The sequence below is a fragment of the Dromiciops gliroides genome, chromosome 4 (assembly GCF_019393635.1).
Source record: "Dromiciops gliroides isolate mDroGli1 chromosome 4, mDroGli1.pri, whole genome shotgun sequence".
Classification (NCBI taxonomy): Eukaryota; Metazoa; Chordata; class Mammalia; order Microbiotheria; family Microbiotheriidae; genus Dromiciops; species Dromiciops gliroides.
In genome coordinates this window covers 238,401,529-238,426,237 of record NC_057864.1, presented here as the reverse complement: position 1 = coordinate 238,426,237, position 24,709 = coordinate 238,401,529, and the positions used below count along the sequence as shown (strand labels likewise).

Sequence of the window (24,709 nt, the reverse complement as noted above, 5' to 3'; positions counted from 1 at the left end):
TTTCAGTGAATTGAAGTGAGGGAGGATTGTGCAAGGCCACCAACCTCACCCTCTCCACCAGAGCCATCTGGATCGTGGCAAGATCTGTATCAGAACGACTAGAAATGGCCCCAGACGTTTAAGGCAATTAGGGTTGTGACTTGCAGTGAGTCACACAGGCAGTCTGTCTAAGGCCGTATTTGAACTCAGGTCCTCTCAACTTCAGGGCTAGTGCCCCTCTTTCACTGTTTACCTACAAGGAGAAGCTACTCCCTGGATTCTCTTTATCAGAAGAGTGAGATCCAAAAATATCAGGTAGTCTTGGCCCCCTCCCCATCCCTACTATTCCAAGCTTTGTTTGCTTCACAAAATTTCTCCACGTCCTTGATGTTTGCTTAAGGAGCATTTTTCCATTCCAGCTCCCCTTTGGTATTTGGGCATTTAGCCCCTTACTAATCTAAGGATTAACAACCTCTGGTTGCAGTCTTATCCTAGGCACTAGGGTTGGAAAAGGAAAGGAGATAAGCCATCCAGCCACAGAAAATTAAGATGAAGGAAAAGATACACAAAAAGCAGCTAGAAAATACATAAGTACATAACACTATCCAAACTAAGGGAGGGTTGAGAGGAAACCAAGAAAAGGAGATTCTACTAAGAATCAGGAAAGATTTCCTGAGAGAAAAACAGAGCAAAGGGAGGGGGTATACCACATAAGGGTAGAAATGCTCAACCGGGGGTAGGAGTCAATGGTGGAGCCTCTCGAGTCAGTCCAAGAAATATAAATCTGATCAGATAACAGGAAGCAATGATAAATCTGGAGGTGGTATGGAACAGGAAGAGACCAGAGGCAGGGAGATAAGGTGGGAGGAAAAGTACAATAATCTAGGTCAAAGGTAATGAGGGCAGTGGGAACAGAGGAAGGAAGGGATAGGACTGACAGTGAACTAGATGCTGGCAGAGGAATGAGGAGGCATTCTTAAGACTAAGCTTGAGAGGACAAAAAGATGGTGGTTGAACAGAGAAGGAAAGCTCCATTTGGAACCATCCCTGAGGCCCCATCTCCTTGGGAGCCCAGATTTCCTGACCTTAAGACCCCAACACTTTCACCATCACAAAATCAGTCAGCCAGATAGAAAAAATACCTTTTATTATTCTGAATAATCTGTGGTCATTTAAAGGGGTGGGAAAGAAAATGCAGAGAGATGGGGGAGGCAGGAGTCGTGCTGCGGAAGGAGGATGGGGAAAAATGGAGGAGGATGGACAATCCCTCTGTTCCCCCAAAACAATAAACAACAACAAGAACACGAAGTATCACGGAGAAAAGGATTCCCCACTCACTATACCCCTCCCCTAAAAGGCCACCCCCACTTCAAGTTCTTCTAGAGCTTCCAAGGGATCTGGAACTCATGGGGAGGAAGTGGGGTACAGTGGGTAGCCTCAAAGTTGTGTAAGTGTTTCCGAGCCTGAAAGAGAACCAGATAAGAAGGAAAAAACCAGGACATGGGCCAAAGAGTAGCAGTATTTCAAAGATTCTCTCCCCCTCCCCAAGGTCTTCTCTTCAGCATCCCTTAATCCCCCAGTATTATTTTGATCACTTTTGATATCTAGACCCAAAGGGAAGGAAATCAAACAAAACTCACCAAAAACAAAGCCAGCTGCCGCTGCCCGTCTGCACTAATGTCATCTCCTAAAGAAAAAGGAGCTATTCAAATACAGTGTATCCCCTTCCCCACCCTCCACCTCCCCAAAAAACCCAGGCATTTTAGCCCCAGAGTTTCCCTCCTCCCTATCTCTAAATCTTACTCCCATGAGGAATTCCTATAAACCTCTCTGGAGTTCCTAAGCCTTACCAACACTCCAGGGGAAGTCACCCCCATGTTCTGTCTGGTAGGATCGGAGAACAGACACACACCAGTCCTCATCCACTTCCCAGCGACTATACACAGAGGCTAGGGCAGAGGTTGATAGGGAAAGACAGTCAAAGCCAGTTTCACCAGGAGCCACCTCAGCCCAACTCCTAGCCCCTCCTTCTCACCTTCCTCTAGCTGGGAGGAAGCCTCCAACCACTGTCTCACCACTCGAAGACTCTCCTCCCCCATTATCTTGGGGTACCTGAGAGAGACAGGGTTGGGGGTCAAGGTCTTTTCTCCCTCCCTTCCCCACCCTTTCTTTCAAAGCTTCCCCCCGGCTCTCACCGGTGCTGCAGAAGTTTCAGCAGAAGGTTATTGCCACGGTTGGACATAATATCATCAGGGACCCTGGGGATGAGAGGAAGAAAGAACTAAGAGGAGTACAAACTCCAGGGCTCCCTGAGAAGCAGGGCTGGGGCAAAGAGGAGGAGACACAGGGGATGTAGGCTGATCTCATGACTCACGTAGTGGTAATGATCTCATCCTTGGTTCGTCGGATCAGTAGCACTGGCCCCTGGTACCTGGAGAAACAAGAAGAGAAGCCCATGAAGTAAGAGGCCAAAACGTCACAACAATCTCCTCTCCCCTTGTACCCCAATTAGCCTTAAGGCCCTGCTCAAGGCTTCTTCACCTGCATAACTGCTCAGCATTGTTCAGATTCAGGTGCTGTCTCACTGTTCGAGTCACAAGGGTCCCTGGGGAAGGGGAAGGAAGTCATTAAAGCCACAGAGGAATATCTCAAACTACCCCCTCTATGACAGCACAGTCTTATGCCCACATAAGAAAGGGATGTGGGGGGCAGGTAGATGGCACAGTGGATAAAGCACTGGCCTTGGATTCAGGAGGACCTGAATTCAAATCTGGCCTCAGACACTTGACACTCACTAGCTGTATGACCCTGGGCAAGTCACTTAACCCTCATTGCCCCACAAAAAAAAAAAGAAAGAAAGAAAGAAAAAGAAAGAAAGGGATGTGGACATTTCCACCATACTTCAGGAATCCATGATTTCATCAGTGTGGGAACTCCCTTCCTCCAAGCCAGATCCCAACTCCTTCATTCATCGTACATGATCTTCCTAAGTTTGCTAGAGTCTTAAAATTTCTAGCCTTGGAACACGAACACCACCACTGTCTATGTCTAAGCCTGACTTGTTCAGCTTGGCAAGACCTGCTAGCAGGGTGACCCTACTGGCCTGTCTTGATGAGAGAAATCAGAAGAGGACCCCATATGTGAAGATAGAATCATGAAATTCTCAGAGCCCTCTTCAGGCACTGCATTATCAGCAACTCTACGGCAGTTCCCCAGACCCTCCTCATCAGAGATTTCCCCCCTTCAATGGACTATCCCATTTTCCCCATCCAATCCCCCACCCCACTCCATGAGTCCCCACTCACTCCAGCTGTCAGGCATGACCTTTAGGGCCAAGGGTACCAGGTCATCAAAGGAGGCATCTAATACCAGGGCACTGATATCTGGGTAGGACATGGCAGCCCACGTGGCTGGGTGAGGGAAGAGGAGACACAATCAAGATAGGAATTGGAGCCTTTCTACTCCTCCCAGAGTCCACCCCTTCAATGCCATTGTCCATGCCACTCATTTAATTTTATGTTCTTGGTCTTTCTCCCCACCCCTAGTCCTCTAATTTTAATTACCCAAGATACATTATCTCAGGAGAAAATGTGGGAAAATGAACCATTTTATTAACATTATCTTCACCATTAAGGTATAGACAACAAACACAAGGATCTTCTCATTTCTAGGTCCTATTCTTCTTCTCCTAGGGTTTCTTCCCTATCTCAGTGATAGTCTGGGTGAGCAATCACAAAATGCCGAGGATAAAAGAGTGCTGAGGAATATGGGAATGTGGATATATCCCACCCTTCTAGCCTCACAGGCTCATCAATTCTCCCCTATCTCTGTGCCCAAACCATAGCACAATTCTGAGCCTACAGCTGGGAGTAAGTCTCCCTTCTTGACTAGTTTCCTACTCGACCCCCCCCCCCTCCGACCCCTACCCCTTTCCTAGCTGTGTAATCTTAAGTAAGTCATTTCCCCTGCTCCAGAACTTGGTTTCTTCTTCTATCAAATGAAAAGTTGGGACTAGAAATATGATCTTCAGGGGCAGCTAGGTGGTGCAGTGGATAGAGCACCGGCCCTGGAGTCAGGAGTACCTGAGTTCAAATCCGACCTCAGACACTTAACACTTACTAGCTGTGTGACCCTGGGCAAGTCACTTAACCCCAATTGCCTCACTAAAAAAAAAAAAAAAGAAATATGATCTTCATTGTCCTTTCCACTCTAACTTCCTATGCTCTTTGAGGGGACATTAGCCGAGGAGTATGTGAAAAGGAAAGTGAGAAAGCTCAGGGAAGCTATCTCGGGTGGGCGTAGAAAGCAGCAAAGGCTACAATACATAAGGGCATGGGGAGGGAGGTGTGTACCAGTAAAACCCCCAATGGACCAGGCATAGAGCACGATGTCCTGTGGTTGGAAGTTAAGGCGATGGATAGCAAACTGGATCACCACATCCATGGCATTGGCTTCATTCTGAGGGAATGGGACTCCCTACAGGAACAAGATAAAGGTGAGATGTCACTGTGCTACACCTGCAACCAAACACAGATCCTTCCTCGCTGAAAGTCCTAAACCAGAGAAAATATTCCCAGAGCCTCCTACTGAAAGGAAGAGCAGAGCAGATCACAGATGTGGTAGAAAAGGCAGCTCTCTCTTAAAGATAAACCCTTATTAACTGCATGGTGATTAACTAATGAGATTCTTTCCCTACTTCCTTATAAAGGACAGATATTCCCAATCTGTTTGGTATACAGAAAGAACAGGTATATTTAATAACTTAGAAAAAAACCCCAAATTTTCATCTCCACAATCCCCACCTCCCGACAGCTGGACTTCCCCAGCAAACCCAATTATTGGGGCGATTACACAAAGGGCAAATCCAGGGCAAGGTGAGAAGTACAGAAGTCTACAACTTCCCTCTCCCAGTGGAGAACGGAAAATTTTTCCCCCAGCCTGAGAATGGGAAGGCAGAGGACTAAAGAGAGGCTCTCACCGTGCTGCCAGCAAAGCCAGGATGATTCCAACCCAGGACCGAATATCCGGCTGTAATACAGGGTTGGGGGGAAAAGGGATGGAAAGGGAGGGAAGACAGTGATCTGAACTCAGTGATCTCAGAATCCTGAGATCTCATATCCTGAAAACCACAAAGGAAGATAAGGGAAGTACAGCAAAAACTTATCAGAGAGCTCTAATAAACATTCCCCAATTTGGAAATGAATACTTCCAACATATTCTAGCACTAGGTGGGCAGATTGTACCAAGGCCTGGGAAAGGGCAGGGAGGAAAGAGAAGGGGAGCTGGGGAGAGATGAAATAAACTACTTTAGCACCTCCCCCCACCTCAGAGTTCCTCAGAAGCACTTACCTGCAGAGGGGCACCATGGTGAGGGGAACAGCAAGAAAGGGATAGTTAGGAGGACACTGATACCAAGGAGAGGGATATCTTTTATCAGAGGAGAGATATATTATACCAAAAAGGAATTAAGGGGGAGTGGAGGATGGGGGCAGGAATCATACCAAGGGGGTTCAAGAGGGCAAAGTCTCAGAAGGTAATAAAAAGGGAAGTACATAAAGGAGGAACATAGCCATGTGAACTGAGAAAGGAGGAGAGTGGATTAGACCAAAGGACAAAAAGATACACAGGTGAGGAAGGGACAGTTCAAAGGTCTCACCTTCCAGAGGTGTGGAGAGGCAGCCAACCTCATAGAATCCAGCATTGCCCTCACAGCAGATGACCTAAGGGAGGGAGGAATCTTGTCTGGGTGAGATATCTCCCCTACTGCTCCTAAGCAAGGAGAGGGGTATAGCTAAGGTGACTGGATTGGACTCTTTGGAGGGAAACAAGAAGGCCACATTGGGGTTCTCTCATATATGGTGCCCAAAAATGAGATGCAAGGTGGATTCCCATGTCCCCTAGGCCCTGGGAAGAATCTTTTTGTTAATGGCTACAATTTAGTCATTAAATCACCAAGCACTACCGAGAGCTCTCTATTGCTTTTTCTCCCCAAGGTCATCTTATATACAAAGACTCCATGATTTCACTCCTGTTGCCTGTTTCGCTGGTAGAGATCATTCTTCCTCAGGACCATCCCAAGGGACTCAACTCTTGCTGTAAGCAGTCCCTGCCTGATCCTAGTCCAAAGCAGACCAATGGCTTGTTTTATATTTCTTTACCATGAGGCATATATTGTTTGAACTACACTGATGAACAACTTGGCCAATGGAAGGTTGTGTCAAGAAAATGAGGTTGGAAGAAAGGTCCCCAGGGTTTGAGTCTATTAGCTGTGTGATTTCCAACAAGTAACCTGACCTCTGAGCAAGCTTCCTTTGTTGCAGTAAATAGGATACAAAATCCTTCCCAGCTCTGATGGTCTACAAAATATTTAGGCTTTTGGACCAGGGAAAGTGGAGCAAACTGGTTATCCCTGCTATTGGGGAAGTTAAGCCTAGTGGATCCTTTGACCTAGGAAGTTGTGATGCTACACCCATCAGGTGTACTAAGTAATAATAAAATTGATGCTAGTGGTAATAATAATAACAGTAGCAGCTAGCATTTATACAGTTCTTCAAGGTTTACAAAGCACTTTGCAATGTCTACCTTATTTGATCCTCATATAACAATCCTGTGAGGGAGGGGCTATTTTATTATCCTAATTTACAGAGGAGGCAAACAGATATTAAGTAATTTGCCCGGGGGTCACACAACAACTAAGTGTCTGAGGCTGATTTGAACTCAGGTCTTCCTGACTCCAGGTCTAGTGATCTATCCACTCTGTCATCTAAACACTCAATTTGACATTAAAATGTGGTGGGGGGGTAGGAGATTAGAGAACCACCAGGCTGCCTAAAAACCAGGCCGGGTTAAAAACAAAGCAGAATAAAGTTTCTGTGCCATTCAGCAGTGGTATTGGATTCATGAGTGACCACTGCACTTCTGGCTCTGACAGGATAGGGAGACCCAGTCTCAAAAACAAAGGAACAGGGGGCAGCTAAGTGGCGCAGTGGCTAGAGCACTGGCCCTGGATTCAGGAGAACCTGAGTTCAAATCCGGCTTCAGACACTTGACACTTACTAGCTGTGTGACTCTGGGCAAGTCACTAAATTCTCAATGCCCTGCAAAAAACAAACAAAAAAAACCACCCCAAAACAAACAAACAAAAAGGAACAAACTTATGCTTTTGTTCTCTAGTTGTTTTATTTGTGTATACCCAGTATTTGGAGACTTTAAGCTCCTTAAGGCTAGGGATCATCTGTATTTTCTACTGCCACTTCCTAAGGACCCAACAACTATTTTGTTTTGTTTTTGGTTTTGTGGGGCAATTAGTGTTAAGTGACTGGCCCAAGGTCACACAGCTAGTTAAGTGTCTGAGGCTGGATTTGAACTCAGGTCCTCCTGAATCCAGGGATGGTGCTTTATCTACTTAGCCACCTAGCTGGCCTCCCCCCAACAACTATTAATGAGTTGGTTGCCCAGTAAGCATTTGCTAAATAACTATTTGCTACATTACTGATAATGAATGTCCTACCACAATATAATTCTAGAATTATGAGATCCTATATTTAGAGTTGGAAGGGATCTTAGAAGTTACTAACTTCTACCAGTCCATTTTGCAGATAAGGAAACTCAGGCCTAGAAGGATTAAGGTACTTGTCTAACATCACATAGTAAATTCCAAGCTGTGAGCAGAACCCAGATCTACCGATTCTCATTCACACCGTGTGCTGTCCCCCTTGGATAACTTTCTGGACCTTGCGGATAACATGCATCCACTGGTTTTTCTATAACAAGGAGCCTTTGGTCAGGGTAGGGTTTTTAAAGGAGGGCAGAGGCAAAGGAAAAATCTATTTCCCTCTGCTTCTCTCTCAGGGTTGCTCTAGTTATAACTAATTAGAACCAGAACAAGGGATGTGAAGAAAGGTCACCAAGTCCAGCGAGATTAAGTGACTTGTCTATAGTCACACATCAATGTCTAGAGATAGGATTAGAACCCAAATCTCCCTAGCTCTAAGTCCTGCACTCCAGACCACAAATGTACCAACACACAATCCCTATCACACCCTCCCATCCCCCAACTTCAACTCACCAGCTTCTGTCCCTGAGGTTCTGACATGCCTCTCCGGTCAATAAACATGGTGTCGATCTCATTACCATCACAGGCCACCAGTTTGGCTCGTCGACCATTAAACTGAGGGACAGAGGGGGATAGGGGTTAAGGCTAGGGATACACCGAGATAAGGCAGTGAGGCTAGAGAATTGCTCAGGGGAGAGGGACAAATCAAGAGCGCCTCACCTCTTCTACCAGCCGAGCCTGGCCCTGCAGCAACATGGGCATGAGGGCCTTCTGGAGCAGGTACACAGAACCAGGGTACAGCATTCGGCGCCCCAGGGTATGTGCTACCAAGAAACTATGAGGAAATGTAGAGGGGGACCACCTGGGGTTATTTCTACAGGAAGCACTCAGAACCCCTAATTCTGAACACAACAAACTCCTAATCATTAGCAAGCTGTAACCCTACATGGAAGCGCTTCTGGCAAAGCAACCAGTATTACCAAATACCACCCCCTGCCAGCATTCTTCCAAATCCACCAAATGGAAACCCTAATTAATCACCAAAAAGCATTTCCCTTCAAAAACCCCAAGTCCCGCCCTTCCCATCAATGACTGATCAGCACACTCACCAAACAATCATATAGTCTAGGATTACCTGTCTTCCCCCAAACCAGTTAGCAGTGATGGTTATCACAACTCCAGTACTTCCTCCCACTACATAAGCCTGTTTGAAGGCTAGGGAGTAATTAACTCCCAGCAGTCTACCCCAAGCACATAAAGTGAGGGAACTGAGCTAGATCTAAATTTTATGGTCCCAGGTTTCCTCCTCTATGGAGAATCCCACCCCTCAATCCTCCACCTGGCAATCTGACAGGGAAGCTTCTTAACACGGTTGAGGAAATTATCAGCTGTCCCCCGATGCAGCGGTTCAGTTCGAAGCAGGGATACACCTTTGTGGGAGAGACCACGCTGGGAATCCTTCCTGGAGGCAGGAGACATGGCAGGGAAGATACCAAAGAAGGTTGGAACCAAGGGCTAAGATGCCCAAGTCCCTAATGGAAATGGTATCTAAGAAAGGGACATGCTAAGAAGTGGCTGAGGTAGGGACAGGGAAGAATGGGGGTTGGGGAGAGGGGGAGGCAGAGAGTGGACAGGAATGTATAAGGAAAAGATGGCTGAATCCCTAAGAGGTGGGGCTGCCACGGGTAAGGCAAGGCAAAAGAGAGCAGGGGACTCACCGGCTGCTGGGTTCTTCCCAATGGAAGTCAACAGGCCAGCTCTTAAAGTCAAAGTTGTAAGCAGACAGTTGCTTCTATTGTTTTCAGGGGAGGAAAAAAAAAGTGAAGAAAATAATAAGTATACCCATCATTAGTACCCTCTAAATTGGATATCATGTAGGTATCTCAAACTCATTATGTCCAAAACCAAACTCATTATCATTCTCTCCCACAACTCACTCTGACTGTCCTCTACTCAATAATAAGCTCTAATAGCTCCCTATTGCCTCTGAGATCAGTTATGAGGTCTTCTGCTGAACTTTTTAAAATTTTATTTTATTATTTTCCAGTTACATATTACATATAAAGATAGTTTTCAACATTTGTTTACACTGGATTTTTAGTTCCAAATTTTTCTTTTCTCCACCCCCCCTTCCCTCCCTTCTCCCCAAGAAGGAAAGCAGTCTGATATAGGTTGTATATGTACAGTCACATCAAACATATTTCTACATTTGTCATCTTGTGAAAGAAGAATCAGAGCACAAAGGAAAAACCTCAAACAAGAAGGAAAAAAAACAATAGTCCAAAAGTAGAAACAGTATGATTCAATCTGCATTCATAATTCACAGTTCTTTTTTCTGGATGTTGAGAATAGAGTTTTTTGAAACTGTTGGATTGTTGCATTGCTGAGAAGAGCCAAATCTATTCCCATTGTTCATCACACAATGTTGCTGTTACTGTGTACAATGTTCTCTTGATTCTGCTCCTCTCAGTCAGCATCAGTTTATGTAAGTCCTTCCAGGTTTCTCTGAACTCCTCCTGCTCATCATTTCTTTTTTTTTTTTTTTAGTGAGGCAGTTGGGGTTAAGTGACTTGCCCAGGGTCACACAGCTAGTAAGTGTTAAGTGGCTGAGGTCGGATTTGAACTCAGGTCCTCTTGACTCAAGGGCCAGTGCTCTATCCACTGCGCCACCTAGCTGCCCTTGCTCATCGTTTCTTACAGCACAAAAGTATTCCATTACATTCATATACCACAATTTGTTTAGCCATTCCACTATTGAAGGGCATTCTCTCGATTTCCAATTCTTTGCCACCACAAAGAGAGCTGCTATAAATATTTTTGTACATGTGGGTCCTTTTCCCTTTTCTATGGTCCTTCCGCTGAACTTTTAAAAACCTACCTTTCCAACTTGATTATATACTCCCTTTCCCACATTCTAAGGTCTAGACAATTTGCTCTTCTGGATGTTCCTTACGAAGTACACTCTCTCCCATCTGTGCCTTTGCACTGGCTGTCCCTTATTACTTGGAACACACTCACACCTAACCTCCATCTCTGAAAAATTACTTATTTCCTTCAAGACTGCTTCAGTGACAGCTTCTACATGATGTCTTCTCTAATCTACTAGTTGTTATCATTTCCTCTCCCACCAAAAAAAATTTACCTTTTATTTATTTTGCACATCTTTTACACATTCTTATTATGCTGTCTCTCATTAGAAGCAAGCTCCATGGAGGCAGGGACTCTATCATTTTTGCCTTGTATTGTGTCCATACCACCTGGCATAATGCCTTGTAAACAGTAGGTATATAAATGCTTATTATTAATTGAGAACTATTCTAATGTATTGACTAGGAGAAGTAGCAAGGGCACCTTTCATTTTCTAAGAATGGTAGAAAGCTAATAAGTTCCTATAGCCTAAAGAAGAGGTGAATATCCTAGTGGTTTAAGAGAGCAGGAAAGGAATTCCCAATCTTTCCTCAATGAGGAACTCCTGATTTTCCTGAACCACCAGCACATCTCGATGTATGATGGGTATGTAGAATAAGAGCAAAAGAATGGTGTTTTCAAGAATCTAAATTGCTGGAAGAGAGTAAGGATGGCAGTTAATAGTTGGATTTTCATCCCAGTAAAAGGTAGAAAGTGCTGGTAACAAATGTTTTCATGATCTAGTATCAATGGTTTGGGAAACTCCTAGCCTAAGGAAAAGCCTGAGGAACTAGAATCACTTTGTGAACCAGTACATTTCAATCTGGGCTCATCCCAAGTCCCCCAGTTGAAACCATCATGAGGCTTTCATTCTTCCTGCCATCACTGACATTTCCCTTCAACGGCCTGCTGCAGAACACACTGCCCAGCACTGGTACTTACTCATAAACCACTTTAAACTAGTCTTGGTTTCAAGCATATATGTCTTGTCCCCCCAAGACATAGACTATGGCTTATGTTGTTGTTGCCTTACACTAACTACATAGCCAAGTGGTGTTGAATTCATATTAGCTTTACTTCTTAGACTAAATTGTCCAGATATATATTCCACAAGGAAGAAATAAAATTCTCTCCTATGGAATATTCCACTATTAACTTCCTAAGGTAGGGATGATTTTCCTGGAGGAATGTTTCATCAGATGTGGGGAAGAGGAAAAAATTTTCAGGAGTAAATCAGGGGGCAGCTAGGTGGCATAGTGGATAAAGCACCAGCCCTGGAGTCAGGAGGACCTGAGTTCAAATTCGGCCTCAGACACTTAACACTTACTAGCTGTGTGACCGTAGGCAAATCACTTAACCCCAACTGCCTCACCAAATAAATAAATAATACATTAAAAAAAAAAAAAAGAGTAAATCAGTCTGACTATGCCCAAAGGGCTATGGGACTGTGCATACCCTTTGACCCAGTAATACCATGCTACTAGGTCTATATCTCAAAGAGATCACAGAAAAGGGAAAAGGACCCACATGTACAAAAATATTTATAGCAGCTCTCTTTGTGGTGGCAAAGAATTGGAAATTGAGGGGATGCCCATCAATTGGGTAGTAGCTGGACAAGTTGTGGTATATGAATGTAATACAATACTACTGTGCTGTAAGAAATGATGAGCAGAAAATACTTGGGAGTCTACTTGCCAAGACAAACCCAGGAACTCTATGAACACAACTACCAAACACTCTTCACACAAATCAAATCAGATCTAAATAATTGGAAAGATATCAATTGCTCATGGATAGGCAGAGTTAATATAGTAAAAATGACAATACTGCCTAAATTAATTTACTTATTCAGTGCCATACCAATCAGACTACTTAAAAATTATTTTATACAGCTAGAAAAAATAATAACAAAATTCATCTGGAAAAACAAAAAATCAAGAATATCCAGGGAAATAATGAAAAAAAATTCACAGGAAGGTGGGTTAGCGGTACCAAACCTGGAGCTTTACTATAAAGCGGCAGTCATCAAAACTATCTGGTACTGGCTAAAAAATAGAGTGGTAGATCAATGGAATAGGCTAGGCTCAGGAAATGCAGTAGTAAATGACACTAGTAATGTAGTGTTTGATAAACCCAAAGACTCCAGCTTCTGGGATAGGAACTCAGTATTTGACAAAAACTGCTGGGAAAACTGGAAGATAGTATGGCAGAAATTAGGTATAGACCAACATCTTACACCTTATACTAAAATAAGGTCAAAATGGATACATGATTTAGACATAAGAGGTGATACCATAGGTAAATTAGGAGAGAAAGGAATAGTGTACCTATCAGATCTTTGGAAAGGAAAACAGTTTTTGACCAAACAAGAGATAGAGTATATTATAAAATGCAAAATGGATGATTTTGATTATATTAAATTTAAAAATTTTTGAACAAACAGAAGCAATGCATCCAAAATTGGAAGGGAGGCAGAAAGCTGGGAAACAATTTTTGAGGCCAGTGCTTCTGATAAAGGCCTCATCTCTAAAATATATAGGGAATTAAATCAAATTTATAAGAATCCAAGTCATTCCCCAATTGAGAAATGGTCAAAGGATATGAACAGGCAGTTTTCTGATGAAGAAACCAAAGCTATCTATTCCCATATGAAAAAATGCTCTAAATCTCTAATGATTAGAGAGATGCAAATTAAAACAACTCTGAGGTACCACCTGACACCTATCAGATTGGCTAAAATGACAAAAAAGGAAGATAATAAATGTTGGAGAGGCTGTGGGAAAATTGGAACACTAATGCATTGTTGGTGGAGCTGTGAGCTGATCCAACCATTCTGGAGAGCAATTTGGAATTATGCCCAAAGGGCGATAAAGCTGTGCATACCCTTTGACCCAGCAATCCCACTTTTAGGTCTTTTGCCCAAAGAAATCATGGAAGGGGGAAAGGGACCCACATGTACAAAAATATTTATAGCTGCTCTTTACGTGGTAGCAAGGAATTGGAAGTTGAGGGGGTGCCCATCAATTGGGGAATGGCTGGACAAGTTGTGGTATATGAATACAATGGAATACTATTGTGCTGTAAGAAATGATGAGCAGGAAGAGTTCAGAGAAACCTGGAGGGTCTTATGTGAGCTGATGATGAGTGAGATGAGCAGAACCAGAAGAACATTGTACACAGTATCATCAACATTTAGTGTTGACCTACTGTGACGGACTATATTCTTCTCACCAATGCAATGGTACAGAAGAGTTCCAGGGAACTCATGATAGAAGAGGATCTCCAAATCCAAGAAAAAAAAAGAAAGAACTGTGGAGTATAGATGCTGATTGAACCATATTATTTCTTTTGTTTTGGGTGCTGTTGTTTTTTTTTTTCTATTTTGAGGTTTTGCATCACTGCTCTGATTCTTTCTCTTGTAACAAGATTAATGCAGAAATAGGATTAATGTTATTATGTGTGTGTGTATATATATATATGTGTGTGTATATATATATATATATATATATGTATATGTATAGAGATATATAGATATAACCTATATCAGATTATCTGCTGTCTAGGGGAGGGGGGGAGGGAGGGGAGGGAGGGAGAAAAACCTGAAATTGTAAAGTATGTATAAACAAAAGTTGAGAACTATCTTTACATGTAACGGAAAAAATAAAATACCTCATACTTTAAAAAAAAAAAAAAAGAAATGATGAGCAGGCAGATTTCAGAAAAAACCTGAAAAGGCTTAAGTGGATTGATGCTGAGTGAAATAAGCAGAACCAGGAGAACATTGTACACAGTAACAGCAACACTGTGTGATGATCAACTATGATAGACTTGGCTCTTCTCAGCAGTGCAATGATCCAAGACAATTTCAAAGAACTCATGATGAAAAATATTCTCCATATCCAGAAAAAAGAACTGTGGATTCCAAATACAGATTGAATCATACTGTTTCTACTTTTTTGTTGTTTTTTCTCTTTTTTGAGGTTTTTCCCTTGTGTTCTTTCACAACATGACTAATGCAGAAATATGTTTAATGTGATTGTACATATATAAACTATATCAGATTGCTTTCTGTCTTGGGGTGGGGGGAGCAAAAGGAGAGAGAAAAATTTGGAACTAAAAATCTTATGAAAACAAATGTTGAAAACTATCTTTACATGCAACTGGAAAATAATAAAATACTTTTATGATTTTAAAAAAGTTAAACAAAAAAGAATAAATCAGTCTGGCAAAGATGGCAGATTAGGGGCAGTCATCCAGCTGAACTCTCCCAACATTCCCTACCCCAAACAACTTTAAAATAATGTCTCAAATCAGAGCCAACAAAAGTTCTGGGTGAGACATTTTTTCAACCTAAGAAAACTTAAGGGGTCAGCAGGAGAAGTGAGACCTCTCCAGAGCCCACACACACCACAGCAGCAGCAACTTTCGAAGGTTCCAGCCCAGCAACAGTAAGGGAGTTGGACAATTGGTCAGAAAGAGATTACAAGGGAGCCTTTGCTGGCACTGGATACAGCTGGCACTCTGTTGCCCATACACTGTACCAGGTTGCAGTTCCAGGACAGAAGAGCACTGAGGGTCAGAAACAAGGGAGCAGGGGCCCTCGTCTCCATTCCAAGGCAAAGAGAACCCTAGCATTTGTGGCTGCAGGGAACCAGGGGCTCTTCCTGGGTAAAGCTCAGGAAGGCAGTGACTAAACCTCTCCCTCCATCACATCACCTTGGAAGCACCAAAAACTTACTGACTCCCAGAACGAGCTCTGAAAACAGCAGCATGAAAAAGCCTGAAGCTTAGTACAGTGCCTCCCCCACCCCCAGGGCAAGCAGAGCCCAACTTTAACATAAAGTTCAAAGTCAAGAAACAGGCTGGAAAAATGAGCAAACAACAACAAAAAATAATCTGACCATAAGAAGTTGCTATAGTGGCAAGGAAGACCAAGACATAAACTCAGAAGGAGACAATGTTAAAACAGCCACAAAGCCTCAAATTTAAATGCTAACTGGACCCCAAACAACAATGCCTGGGAAGAGTTAAAGAAAGAGATAAGAGTGGTAGAAGAAAAACCAAGAAAAGAAATGAGAGCGATGCAAGAAAAATATGAAAAGAGAATTAACAGCTTAGTAAAAGAGGCAAAAAAAAAATACTGAAAAAAAGAACACCTTAAAAAAGAATTATCCAAATGGTAAAAGAGGTACAAAAATCCACTGAAGAGAATAACTTAAGAAGAATAGGTCAGGGGGCAGCTAGGTGGCACAGTGGATAGAGCACCGGCCCTGGAGTCAGGAGAACCTGGGTTCAAATCCGGCCTCAGACACTTAACACTTACTAGCTGTGTGACCCTGGGCAAGTCACTTAACCCCCCAATTGCCTCACTAAAGAAAAAAAAAAAAGAAAAATAGGTCAAACAGGAAAGGAAGTACAAAAGCTCACTGAAGAGAACAATTCCTTAAAAATCAGAATAGGGCAAGAGGAATCTAAAGACTCCATAACACATCAAGAAAAAATAAAGTCAGGAGGACCTGAGTTCAAATCCGGTCTCAGACACTTGACACTAGCTGTGTGACCCTGGGCAAGTCACTTAACCCTCATTGCCCTGCCAAAACAAACAAACAAACAAAAACCCACACACATTCATTTAAGGGGGCAGCTAGGTGGCTCAGTGGAGAAAGCACCGGCCATGGATTCAGGAGGAACTGAGTTCAAAATCCAGCCTCAGACACTTGACACTTACTAGCTGTGTGACCCTAGGCAAGTCACTTAACCCTCATTGCCCTGCCAAAAAAAAGAAAGAAAGAAAGAAAAGTTAAAAGAATGAAAACAATGTAAGAAAATGTGAAATATCTCATCAGAAAAATAACTGACCTGGAAGATAGATTTAGGAAAGATAATTTAAGAATTATTAGTCTACCTGAAAGCTATGATCAAAGAAAGAACCTAGATATCATGTTTCAAGAAATTATCAAGGAAAACTACCCTGATATCTTAGATTCAGAGGGTAAAATAGAAATTGAAAGAATCCACCAATTACCTCCTGAAAGAGCTACTAAAATTTAAACTCAAAGGAATAGTATAGCCAAATTCCAGAGCTCCCAGGTCAAAAAGAAAATATTTCAAGCAGCCACAAAAAAACAATTCAAATATGGAGCCACAATCAGGATAATGTAAGATACATTAAAGGAGTAAAAGCGGGGCAGCTAGGGGGCACAGTGGTAGAGCACCAGCCCTGGAGTCAGGAGGACCCGAGTTCAAATCCAGCCTCAGACACTTGACATTTACTAGCTGTGTGACCCTGGGCAAGTCACTTAACCCCAATTGCCTCACTCTCCCCCTCCCCCTCCCAAAAAAGATTAAAAAAAAAAAAAGGAGTAAAAGGATTAGAATGACATTCCAGAAGGCAAAGGAGCTAGGATTACAACCAAAATAACCTACCCAACAAAACTGAGTTTAACCCTTCAAAGGAAAAAAAATGGATATTTAATGAAATACAGAACTTTCAAGCATTCCTGATGAAAAGACCAGAGATAGAAAATAGAAACAGAAAATTTGATATTCAAACAGAAGGCTCAAGAGAAGCATAAAAGGTTAGACATAAAAATGTACTAATAAGGGACTCAAAAGTTAAACTGTTTACATTCATAACTCCTAAGAACTTTATTGTTATTAGGACAGTTAAAAAGAGTTTACATAGACAGAAGGCATGGGTGTGAGTCAATAAGGTTGGAATGATCTCCAAAAAAAAAAAAAAAGGAGAGAAAGGGATGCACTAAGAGAAGGGAAAGGTGGAATAGGTAAAATTTTCTCACATAAAAGAGGCACACAAGGAAGAGATTTTACAATGGAGGGGAAAATGAGTGGTGGGGTGGTAGACAATGTTTGAATCTCACTTTGAAATTGGTTCAAAAAGGGAAGAATATATATGCACACTCAGTTGTATGTAAAAATGTAACTTAGCCAGGGCAGCTAGGTGGCACAGTGGATAGAGCACCGGCCCTGGAGTCAGGAGTACATGAGTTCAAATCCAGCCTCAGACACTTAACACTTACTAGCTGTGTGACCCTGGGCAAGTCACTTAACCCCAACTGCCTCACTAAAAAAAAAAAAAAAACAACAAAAAACAAAAAACAAAAAAATGTAACTTAGCCAAGAAGAAAATAAAAGGGGATGGGGGGATGATAAAAGGGAGGGAGGATTAAGGGAGGCAGTGGTTAGAAGCAGAACAGACTTTTGAGGAAGGACAGGATAAAAAGAGAGAAGAAACATAATGGGATAGAAGGAACTACATAGTTAGTAATCATAACTATGAATGTAAATGAGAGGAGTTCAACCATAAAATGAAAGCAGATATTAGTATGGATTAGAAACCAGAATCCAACAATGTTGTTTACAAGACACATACAGAGCTAAAATAATGGGCTGGAGCAGAATCTAATATGCTTCAGCAGAAGTAAAAGTGGCAGGGGTAGTAATCATGATCCCAGAGAAAGCAAAAGCAAAACCAGACCTAATTAAAAAAGACAATCTGGGAAACTATATTATACTAAGAGGTACCACAGACAATGAATATCAAAAAAATTTTATAGCATGTTTCTCTGATAAAGTCTTCATTTCTCAAATATATGCTGAGGGTAGAACTGAGTCAAATTTATAAAAATAAGAACCAATCCCCAATTGATAAATGGTCAAAGGTAGTTTTCAGGGAAAAAAAAGCAAAGCTATCTATAATCATATGAAAAAATGCTCTAAATCACTATTGATAAGAGAAATGCAAATTAAAACAACTCCTAGATACACCTTAATCCTATCAGAAATGACAAATACTGGAGGGGATGAAGGAAAAATAGGTACACTAATAGACTGCTGGTGGAGTTGTGAAGTGGTCCAACTATCCTAGAGAACAATTTGGAACTACGCCCAGTAGGCTATAAAATTGAGCACACCCTTTGACCCAACAATACCATACTAGGTCTATTCAAAAGAGATCAAAGAAAAATGAAAAGGACCTACATGTATAAAAATTTATAGCAACACTTTTTTTATGGCAAAGAATTGGAAATCGAGGGGATGCCCATCAACTGGGGAATGGTTGAACAAGTTGTGATACATGATTGTGATAGAATTATTCTATAAGAAATACACAGAAAGGGCAGCTAGGTGGCACAGTGGATAGAGCACCAGCCCTGGATTCAGGAGGACTTGAGTTCAAATCCAGTCTCAGACACTTAACACTTACTAGCTGTGTGGCCCTAGGCAAATCACTTAACCCCAATTGCCTAACCAAAAAAAAAAAAAGAAAAATGAAATAAGCAGAAGCAGGGGCAGCTAGGTGTCGCAGTGGATAAAGCACTGGCCTTGGATTCAGGAGGACCTGAGTTCAAATCCGACCTCAGATACTTGACACTAACCAGCTGTGTGACCGTGGGCAAGTCACTTAACCCTCACTGCTCTGCCACCCCCCCCCAAAAAAGAAATAAGCAGAAGCACAGCCCTGGATTCAGGAAGACCTGAGTTCAAATTTGGCCTGAGACACTTGACACTAGCTGTTCGACCCTGGGCAAGCCACTTAACACTCATTGCCCTGCAAAAAGAAAAAAGAAATAAGCAGGATGATTTTGGAAAAACCTAGGAAGACTTTTATGAACTCATGAAAAGTAAAGTGAGAACTGGGAGATCATTATGCACAGTAACAGTAATGTTGTAATGATGATCAACTGTGAAAGATTTGGCTACTCTGATCAATAAAATGATCCAAGACAATTCCAATGGACTCATAATGAAAAAAAAAATGCTATTCACCTCCAAAGAGAGAACTGATGAAATGAATGCAAATTGCAGTATAATTTTCTCACTTTATGTTTTTTCTTTTTAAAAAAGATATGGGGAAGCTAGGTGGCACAGTGGATAGAGCACCGGCCCTCGAGTGAGGAGTACCTGAGTTCAAATCCGACCTCAGACACTTAACACTAACTGTGTGACCCTGGGCAAGTCACTTAACCCTAATTGCCTCGCCAAAAAAAAAAAAAGATATGGCATGTTACAATCTGTTTTTACATATGAAAATATATCATATTGTTTGCCTTCTCAGTGGGTATAGGAGAGGATGGGAGGGAGGGTAAGAATTTGACCTCAAAAATTTAAAAAGAAAGGAATGCAAAAGAAAAAAAAAGAAAAGATAATTTTAAAATGTTTAAAAAAAAAGAATAAATGAGCCTCCAGGGGTGGTAATGCAAGCCTGTAATCCTGGGTACTTGGGAAACTGGGCTAATGGAGTTCTGAACTACAGTTGCAGACAGAATAACTCATAGCCACCACCAATAACCTGAAAAGATAGGGGTAGGGTTGCATGATGCCTAAAGAGGGGTAAATTGATCCAGGTCAGAAACGTGGTAGAGCAAAGCTTCCATTTTAATCAGTAGTGGGATTGAGCCCAGGAGCAGCGGCTGGGCACAAAAAGGAGATGAGGGAGATGAGGAAGGGAAGAGAGAGAGATTGATGGAGGGATGGAAAAGAGGAAGGAAGAGGAGAGGGTCCATTATAGAAAAGTTATGGGGCAGAATGAGACAGATAGCTACATAATGGATTGTGCCACTCCAGCATCATGGTATAATGGAAAGAGCAATGTATTTGAAGTCAGAGAACATGGGTTTGAAACTCAGCTCTGCTCTTCACTAGCTGCGTGACCTTGAGTAAGTCCCTTGGTCTCTCTCCATTTATTAAGTTTCCTGATCTATAAAATCAATTTGATAATTTCTAAAGTCTTTTGTAGCTCTAACTTTCCTCTACTCTACCCTTATGTGTCACCTAGGACCATACCTTATTCTCTGGGGAGTTATTCCTATAAGTCTCTTCCAAAATGGTGATGAACTGGATGTAGTGAGGGTTGGTCCAACGGCCAATGCCTGAATGAGAGAATGTACCAAAAAAAACCTGTTAGGGCAGGAGATAACATGCCTGGATTTGGGGAATGGGAGATGAGGCTATAAAAAGAAAAGCCAAAGTAGAAAGATATTGCATGGAAACCAAGAATTTCAGGATAAAAACCTTGGTTCATAGGAAAGTAAGAGGAGTTGATTTTATCTCACTTTCCAGTTCTTCAAAGATCACACACCCTCAAGTATTTCCTTCTTCCTGGATTCTTCAATCTCTTCACCTCTAACATGCCTTCCCTATCTTAATAATTCATGTGGCCCTACTCCCGATGTTAGTTTTCTTCTTCCTTTCACTGTCAAATTTCTTCCTCAATTTGACCACTAAAAAACTGGGTTTCCCTGCTTTTGTTTATGGGATTGCCACTATCCTAGTGACCTGTATCAAAAACTCTTTGATGCCCCAACACAAACAGAGTCTTATGCATCCTCCCTTTGAAATGTCTCTTACAGGGCAGCTAGGTGGTACAGTGGATAGAGCACCGGCCCTAGATTCAGGAGGACCTGAGTTCAAATCTGGCCTCAGACACTTGACACTTACTAGCTGTGTGACCCTGGGCAAGTCACTTAACCCCAACTGCCTCACACACACACAAAAAAATGAAATGTCTCTTACTTTCACCTATCCCTTCCTTTCTGCTTCCTTCTTTCGTACAACCCTAATTCAAGTCTACCTCATGTCCTCCCAGGATTATTACTACAACCTCCTAACTAATCTTATCCCTCTCTAATCCATCACATTAGTCTTCATAAAACAGCATTTTCATCATTACCTGGTCTATTGAATAAATTCCAATCTGGTCTTTCAGGGCCTTCTATAACCTGATGCCAACATACCTTTCCAAGCCTTATTTCTTCTTCTTTTTTTTTTTTTTCAGGACAATGAGTTAAGTGATTTGCCCAGGGTCACACAGCTAGTAAGTGTTAAGTGTCTGAGGCCAAATTTGAACTCAGGTCCTCCTGAATCCAGGACTGGTGCTTTATCCACTGCGCCACCTAGCTGCCCCCTCCAAACCTTATTTCACGCTACTTCCCTAAAAACACTTTAACCAAACTAGTGTCCTCACTATCTCCTAAATGTATCATTTGCTAACCTACCTCCATACTCACCTCATATTTTTTCCAGGTACTATGATGTACTCCTCTATCCCTTCCATTTATCTAGAGCCTTTCCACCCTTCAAGGCCCAACTCAAATTCTACCTTTTCTGGGAATCTTTAGTTATAATCTCTAAACAATACATCCATTTGACATTTATCATGAGGCACTTTTTGCATCTTTTCATTCTTCTGTGTTTTATCTACCCAACAAAACTTTAAATTCCATGAGGAATTCTTCTGCATCTCCACCTTCCCCTATCTGGGGCCAAGCCTAGCACAGGAGCCAATTAATAAATATTCACATATTGAATATGCCTATTTTGGATCACTCACCTCGAAGACAGGCCACACCTGCTAGAAGCAGTAGTAATGTCCCTGCATAATGAGAGAATGGCACCACCTTTGACATACACAAGTAACCTGAGAAGAAAAAAAGAGATGAGTTTAAGTTCTGCCTTCACTGATTGCTCCTTCCCCTCTATCCTATAGATAATTTGGGGCATTTTGCTGTCCATTCTGGGGAGCACTGACTATACCTACTAACAGAAGAGGAACCCTTCTCTTGAGACAAGCTTCTCCTTTTAATCAACATCCACACCACCCCAAACCCCACCCAACCATTTAACCCCACACTGACCTTTTCTGTACAAGTAGAAGAAAGCCAAGGGAGAGGAATAATAAGATATGGACCAGAGGACTGAGGCCTACAATAGAAAAACAGATGAATGGACAATCAGCTTTTTTCTTTGGTTTTGACTGCTCCCCCATTTCCAACACTGGATTCTGACCAATCTGGAGAAAGTGAGGCATTCCACATTGGGGAGAGGAGGAGGCTGAGGAGTGAGTTTTATATATTAGAAAGTTAGAAAGTATGTTCCATGGGGTAGCTAGATGGCACAGTGGATAGAGCACTGGCCTTGGATTCAGGAGTACCTGAGTTCAAATCCAGCCTCAGACACTTAACACTTACTAGCTGTGTGACCCTAGGCAAAGTCACTTAGCCCCAATTGCCTCACTAAAAAAAAAAAAAAACCAAAAAAACAAAACACCATATGTTCCATCCTGCCAAAATGCACTCTTCCTAGAGTGATTAAAAATGGTGATGAGAAGGCTAAAAGATACTGTACACACTACCATATAGGGAAGTCAAAGAGTTGGGATAAAAAAAATTATGAGATATATTGGAGAAAAAGGGTAGGGATAGAGAAGTATATTGGGGAAAAAATGCATTTTTCCAAGTCAGCTAGCCTCAAAAATCTGATCCGCTCAAACTTAAAAGGCACAGTCCCTCTTTTTATACAATTTGCTTGGATGTTTTCCATCATTGCTACTTGGTACATTCTGGTCCCCAAATGACAGTATAAATGTTGACACGGGAACCCTAGTGGAGAGAAGAGCTGTCACTGAAGCAAAGGAAGCCTGGTTGCTTGAGGAGATAGGTCTATAGAGACTGTAGCATCCAGTACCTGGGGAAGGTCCCAACTGAGAGTAAACATGTTTTCCTCATGACCCATACTGTCCCAGTGGAAGCTGTATAGCATACCAAAAGGGAAGAAAGCCTCAGCTGAGACTCAAAACCCTTTCCTCAGAACCTAATCAGTCTTCTGCAATAGGAAGGGGAAGGTAAAAAACGACTGGGTCTAGTGAGGTAAGAGTGCAAAAGACCAACTCACCAACGCCAGGATGCTGTCAGCATGTTTCTCCAGGGCCCTGGGCTGATAATAGGACTCCTGCAAAAACAACCCATTCAGGGATCCTTTTCTACTGCTCCCCATCCTAGTTGGCATCCCACCTGCTTTCAGAGCCTCCACGACCCCCATTCTCCCATCCCACCCTCTAGGAGTTCCACTCCTCTTTGAACCCTCAAGCAAAAGGTGCCCACTCCAAACCTGGGTCTCCTCGACCCAAGAGAGAACCACCTCAAGATCTGCCTCCCCTCCTCTGTCTCTCCAACCCTTCCCCCAAGGCCAATCCAAGGAATTAAGACTTTAGAAGAAAGCAATGAATGACTTTTGTCCCCTTTCACAACTCCCTTCTAGGGAATGGATAAAACCAAGGTGGGTGGGGGTGGGGTAATGAGAAGGTGCAGACGAAAGGGGCAAAAGAAGACAACATGACAGGCGAAGTCCAGGGTCTTTTATGAAGTAAGAATAAACTAGGGAAGCCTGAAAATGTAGGTGAGATTAGAAAAAGAGACCGGGGGTCTGTGACAGTGGACAGAATCAGGGTGTAGATATAAAATCTCCCCCACTTCTGAAAATAGAATTGCCCTGTGGGGCGCTCCGTGTCCAGCTGAACAGAGCGGGGGGGGGGGGGGGAGCGTGCTCAGTGGACAGAACCATCACGGGGGGGGGGGCGAGGAGTGGTACCGCTAAGTTGATGGGAAATCATTTTGAGAACAAAAGTAAGAGCCAAATAAAGGGAAAACACAGGCGAAGGCTGAACAGTTCAAGGAGACAGCTGGAGGCGAGACATACTGAGTTTTACGGCAACCATCCCCCACCGCGTTTCCCATTTCTAGGACACACCCTTCCAGGGTCTTCCTGGCAGCACCTGGGGTCCGGCACGAACCAAGACTACACACACGAGGGGTGGGGTGTTGTACGGGGGATCGGGAGTGGGGGTGGGGTGGATAAAAAAAGGCAAATGAGATAAATGAGATACGGAAAAGGAGTGAGTGGATGGATGGAGAGAAAGGCAAAAAGACACCCCCCCCCCCCCAAGCACGCCAGTTACACCAGAAAGACCCAGGTGCGCAGTATTTGTGCGGGAATAGGCAGGCTAACACGCTCTCCCTAATTCCAACTATGGGTGCTTCCGGGAGACTAAAGCAGCAACGGGTTTGGGCCGTACCATGACTCCAGCCGGGGTAGAAGAAAAAGACTCACCCAGGAGCCAGCCGGGGAGGTGGCGATGGCAGCCGGAGTCCCGGGAACGCTAGACTGGGTCCGTCCTGAGTCCCTCTCCCGATAGACCCGGTAGAGCCGGGGGCCTAAGACGCAGCTCAGTAGCTTCGCCATCGCCCCGGCTCCAGCCGCTGCTCTTCCAGCGGCAGGCCCCCCCACCACCTCTACCTCCCCCCCCCCCCAAGCGCCCCGCCTTCCCCCTAGCCTCTTGGGTGGTACGTGCTCCCTTACGTCACCACGTATAGTGTTGGCGTCCTCCTTAAACGCGCAGCCCGGACTTATTTATGAGTTCTGGGAAGAATTTAACACCGCCTGGGATTTCTTGGCACGGCTGACAGGTGG

The 24,709-nt window shown here is 43.0% G+C and overlaps 1 protein-coding gene across 1 annotated transcript; it reads right to left on the bottom strand.

Annotated features, from left to right (window-relative positions):
- Nucleotides 1-1,109: 1,109 nt before the first annotated feature.
- Nucleotides 1,110-24,536, bottom strand: ABHD16A (abhydrolase domain containing 16A, phospholipase). The gene is made up of 20 exons (XM_043963498.1): nucleotides 24,350-24,536; nucleotides 23,135-23,191; nucleotides 22,099-22,165; nucleotides 21,795-21,881; nucleotides 20,249-20,334; nucleotides 9,253-9,326; nucleotides 8,874-8,996; nucleotides 8,255-8,369; nucleotides 8,048-8,149; nucleotides 5,636-5,699; nucleotides 4,958-5,007; nucleotides 4,332-4,455; nucleotides 3,285-3,389; nucleotides 2,521-2,584; nucleotides 2,354-2,410; nucleotides 2,175-2,237; nucleotides 2,015-2,091; nucleotides 1,830-1,928; nucleotides 1,620-1,666; nucleotides 1,110-1,442 (listed from the first exon to the last, which is right to left on the bottom strand). The coding sequence occupies exons 1-20, from the start codon at nucleotides 24,479-24,481 to the stop codon at nucleotides 1,359-1,361; spliced, it is 1,677 nt and encodes a 558-aa protein (XP_043819433.1). The 5' UTR covers nucleotides 24,482-24,536; the 3' UTR covers nucleotides 1,110-1,358.
- Nucleotides 24,537-24,709: the final 173 nt, after the last annotated feature.

What these genes read in the sequence shown, in the direction of transcription:
- ABHD16A (XM_043963498.1), bottom strand. Translation starts at nt 24,481, where the DNA reads ATGGCGAAGCTACTGAGCTGCGTCTTAGGCCCCCGGCTCTACCGGGTC. An exon ending in CCTCTCCACACCTCTGGAAG is followed by an intron (nt 5,008 to 5,635) that starts GTGAGACCTTTG and finishes CCTGTATTACAG; the next exon opens with CCGGATATTCGGTCCTGGGT. An exon ending in GATGAGATCATTACCACTAC is followed by an intron (nt 2,238 to 2,353) that starts GTGAGTCATGAG and finishes TCTCATCCCCAG; the next exon opens with GGTCCCTGATGATATTATGT.